The 4,742-nt window shown below is 40.1% G+C and overlaps 1 protein-coding gene across 5 annotated transcripts in view; it reads right to left on the bottom strand.

The window, feature by feature from the left end:
* The window catches only part of LOC103518544 (high-affinity choline transporter 1-like), a 26,036-nt gene extending 21,692 nt beyond the window's left edge, over positions 1 to 4,344 (bottom strand). The window contains exons 1-4 of one of the 5 annotated variants that reach the window (XR_003394044.1): positions 4,084 to 4,344; positions 3,539 to 3,758; positions 2,841 to 2,909; positions 1,246 to 1,367 (exon numbers count right to left, since the gene is read on the bottom strand). Coding sequence is in view for 3 of the 5 variants with exons in the window: in XM_017447842.2 (XP_017303331.1) it covers positions 1,331 to 1,367; positions 2,841 to 2,909; positions 3,539 to 3,758; positions 4,084 to 4,300 (543 nt within the window). In the remaining 2 variants the exon portion in view is untranslated. Of the gene's footprint in view, positions 1 to 1,244; positions 1,368 to 1,427; positions 1,487 to 2,840; positions 2,910 to 3,538; positions 3,759 to 4,083 lie in introns of those variants that run through there. The other 4 variants (XM_017447842.2, XM_026830310.1, XR_003394045.1 and 1 more) reach the window with 4 other exon arrangements.
* Between the last annotated feature and the right edge of the window lie 398 nt (positions 4,345 to 4,742).

Below are 4,742 nucleotides of genomic sequence, written 5' to 3'. Positions count from 1 at the left end.
CCTCTGCTCTCTAATTCTCAAACACACGTCACTCTAACCCTCTAACAACCATGACACTTACCTCTCCGTGCCATCTACATACACACAGGCTGTTTCTCTGCCCTCTTTTTTTTTTTTTTTTTTTTTTAAGAGTTTGACAGAGGGAACTGTAAACGCTATGGTCTTATCGTCCCGAAATCGGAGAGAGAAGGAAGACAGGATAGGAGAAAGCCAGCCGTTCCGAGAACGAACATTATCCCATCAGGATAAAATCCGCCCCGGGCGGGAATCGAACCCGCGGCCTAGCACTTACAAGGCAGACGCACTACCAACCAAGCAACGAACATTATCCCATCAGGATAAAATCCGCCCCGGGCGGGAATCGAACCCGCGGCCTAGCGCTTACAAGGCAGACGTACTACCAACCAAGCTAACTAGGCTGGCCTTTGTTTCAATGCAATTTACAGGCACATATTAGTCCACCTGGTTCTTTTACTTACTTGGCACGGTATTCCACCTAATATTAGAATAATCATTGATTCGGTCCACTGCGGATAGAATTTGGGCTCCACATGCCCCAACCAATCTATTTGAGGGGACGGTAGGGTTCCATTTGATTGTATAGGGTAATCTTGAGCCGTCACGATCGCAAATGGAACAGATATCAACTGAGGAAAAAAACAAGTTGGGGTTTTTAAGAACCCTAGTAAAGAACATGGAATATATCTTTACATTAAGTTGTCATGCAAGAGTGTGTCAAGTTCTACAAGACAATTGGCCCAGTAAAAGAGGATCAGTTAGTTACAAAATTTGCCCCAATTACAAATGCAAATCCCTAGAGGGACTGTAACAGCGAAGGTCTTATATTGTCCGTGATCAAAGAGAAGGTTGATACGATAGGAAAAAGCTGCCGTTCAATTTGGGCTCCACATGCCCCAACCAATCTATTTGGGGGGACGGTAGGGTTCCATTTGATTGTATAGGGTAATCTTGAGCCGTCACGATGGCAAATGGAACAGATATCAACTGAGGAAAGAAACAAGTTGGGGGTTTTAAGAACCCTAGTAAAGAACATGGAATATACTTTTACAGTAAGTTGTCATGCAAGAGTGTGTCAAGTTTTACAAGACAATAGGCCCAGTAAAAGAGGATCAGTTAGTTACAAAATTAGCCCCATGCAAATCCCTAGAGGGACTGTAACAGCGAAGATCTTATATTGTCCGTGATCAAAGAGAAGGTTGATACGATAGAAAAAAGCTGCCGTTCCTTGACAGTTTACTCAGATGGTATGGACAATGGTGCCGCAGGGCCGCGGACAATCAATGTGGGACGCAATTTGTGCGGCTAATATCTAGCTAAAACCCATGTTGTTGGTCCCCTCCAAAGTCCTGGAAACAAGAGCAGAACAAGATGGATTTCGTAAAAACTCGTTAGATATTATATACAGAACGCAATTTGTGCGGCTAATATCTAGCTAAAACCCATGTTGTTGGTCCCCTCCAAAGTCCTGGAAACAAGAGCAGAACAAGATGGATTTTGTAAAAACTCGTTATTTTATTTAGCGTATAGCATTCGTATATTTTGCAATTATCAAAAGACAAAGTACAAGGGTAGAGTAACATAAAAACTCGTTAGATATTATATACAGAGAGGTTTCGGGGTAGTAATGGCTAAAGACCCTTGGCTGAATCTGCATTGAATACCAGGTGGTGTAGACACACAAAGAGCAGAAGAGAAGTCCACTATAGTCTATATCTATACTATACTCTATAAGGACGTTTGTAGAGATTTGTTAAGCTTGCTGACTCTAGAGTTTGTTTAATTTTCGGTGGAGGGTATTCTTGAGCGATTAAAGGCATAGCATTACCTTTTAAATAAGGACATTCCAACCTACAACAATGTCACTAATACCTGACCAACAAAAGGTAATAAGTACGAGTAGATCTTTTTAATTATTTGGATTGTCTTGTAATCTCCAGAGAGCAGTAAAAAAAGAATGTTACACATTTTGTGCCAGATGAGCTGCATTGTAAATTTGTAGAAAATTAGATTTAAAAAAAAAAAAAAAATTATCCACGTCACAAACACCTTCGGATTTTGCACCATAGACACTAATGACTAAGCAGATAGGACTGTTTAATTAACATCAAGTATAACTGTGATTGTGACACTGTCCTTATTACTTGCCGTATATTAAATTGTATAAATTATTTCTAGGATAGGGCTGACTTGTTTATTTTACTTCGAAATGTCAACAACGCGACTGTATTTTAAGCCCAATTACCTACCTCTAGCTAAGACCATACAGGGTGAGTGTTGAGTCCTGTTCAAACAAAGCTGGGTAAGCTTGAATATTCAAGCTAAAGGCTCACGAACGTCAAGAGTTCGAAGCCATATCCAAAATATACAGAGAGTATAAAAAAAGGCTTATTTCGTCGCGACTTATTATAAAATTATTTCGTCGCGACTTATTCTCTCTCTCTCTCTCTCTCTCTCTCTCTCTCTCTCTCTCTCTCTCTCTCTCTCTCTCTCTCTCTCTCTCTCTGTTTGTGTAGAGGTAGAATGAGTGAAATTTAAGTGTTTCTCTCCTCCCTCCTATTCTAAATGTATTTACATTAATCCTATCTCTCCCGTATTTTTGTCTCCCTCTCTTTCACACACTCACTCTACCTCGCTCTGAGCACTGCTGGCCCGAAAATGTCGAAAATTTGTGTTTTTAGCAGCCTAAAGTTTGTGATTAGGCTTAGGACCAGTTTAACTCTTTCTATTGGTCTTTCTCTGTAATTGCTGTCTGATTCATGCATCATGCTTTTCTATAACTTTTGTTGTGGGATTGAGGACTTACTGACATTTCTTATTACCTACTAGAACTACTATCGTAGTTTTGGGTTTGTTCTCGCGATATCAGGGGCGTCACTATGGAGGGGCATCTGTAAAAAATGTATCACAACTTTATAAAACCATTTCCTCATTCGATCCCAAATTTTTGATTTAGGATATCGACAGGGCCGGATTTACCACTAGGCAACCAGTCCCAGGAAGATTGTCATGGTATTTATGACGCACCCTGTATTACACTGTACCTACTCTGATAAAATTATAATTTTGTAGATTCATTTAGGCCTACTGATCATAACTCTAGCTCTTGAATAACTGAGAACGTCAGTGGTGTAGTGGTAGCTCAGTGGACTTCGGATATGAAGTTTAGTGGTTCGAGTTTTAGTCGTAACATTTATCGTAGTGTGTTGATCTGGGAACGAGATTTGTAAACTTACTAAAAATTCATTAAAAACGCTGCACTCCTGCAAATGTGAGTGAACTCTCAGATTTGCACGAATCTTATTTAAAACAGCGTATCACGTGACGTGAGCACACGTAATTTGAGGGCAACGTTGTAGCTATTATTAACGAAATATTATGGGAGAACTTTGAACCACATCTCTTTGAATACCGATGAGTTCACGTGACGTGATAGTAGTGTGTTCCTACCTTTAGTGTAAATGCTAGAGTGCACAGTGTATCAAAAATGTAGTATAAAAATGCTGACTTTAAAACTTACTTCTTTGTTTTCACATCAGGGAAAGCGTTCAGTACATCCCATCGTTCTGTCGACAGCAGTTTCTTCTCGAAGACAATAGCCGCCAGTTTGCTGATGAGTAGATGACTCGCTGCTGATAGCAACATGGCCATGGTTTTGAATGGGAACAGTTGCTGCTGAAGCTGGTAGTCGTACCAGGGGTATTTGATTAGAGCCGGGAGACCCAGGTTTGGTTCTCCACCTGGAAAAAGAAATGGTGTCGTATTAGGTGACCTGCGTCCAAACTGCAGTCGACCAACATCGACATCGCTCGGTCTTCTTCATGTGCCTTCTCCATGTCGGAGGTTTCCAATCATGAATGTCAGGAGAAAAAAAAGATGTTGGTGGAATCAAAGGAAAGCTTATAGTGTGAACTGTGAACACTCCTTTACAGCAAAAAATATAAACAAAATAAGTAGTTATAATTAGGTACTTAAATCTAAAACAAAGCCCACTAAAATGGCGTTTTCTACCGAGACAAAATTGCGATTTTTGGAAATTACCTTTAACGCGGGAAAAACTCGTACCTGTTATCCTGAGTAGAATCCCTATTACGACCGACGACAAACATCCATAACTGTTGACATGATTTGCTCCGTGGACGACGAGAACTAACTGCGGGAACAAAGTGACGTACACAACGTCCGAGCACACAACAGACAAGTAGTAAATACTGGCCCCAGATAGCGCTATAGAGCAGGATATTACAGAGGCCGCTAAGATCGATAGGCGGAGCACCCACATCAGTTCATACTCTGACGCCTGAAAACAAAAGTCATGTCTTCATAGAGACTTACATATTTCAACTTGATGGCATAGACCATTTGACACTATTATGAACCCATTTAACACTATTATTCTCTGCCTGTATTAGAGGGACAAGGACTCTGATTGTTATAGTTTCCCTCTGTAAATAACGTTCAATAAAAAAACACTATTATTATCGTGAACACTGAACGTGAAATCGCTTCAGTCTTCTTTGTTAATTTGCAAGTACCAAGAATCCCATGGCAAAATTTTGCTCATTAATTTTTTGGTCCCACTAGCTTATTTGAGCCCTGATCGGCTTTTACAGAATCTAGACATTCTAGTCAAACTCAAGGTACAAAATATCATTAATTTGGTATTAGGTACCTGAAGTTTTAAGTAATTGAAACGAGTTAGGAAATTAAGCGGATAACTCAAA

The sequence above is a fragment of the Diaphorina citri genome, unplaced genomic scaffold, assembly GCF_000475195.1.
Source record: "Diaphorina citri unplaced genomic scaffold, Diaci psyllid genome assembly version 1.1 scaffold2241, whole genome shotgun sequence".
Classification (NCBI taxonomy): domain Eukaryota; kingdom Metazoa; phylum Arthropoda; class Insecta; order Hemiptera; family Psyllidae; genus Diaphorina; species Diaphorina citri.
Note: the sequence above shows the minus strand (reverse complement) of the source record. Positions and strands in the feature narration are given on the sequence as shown.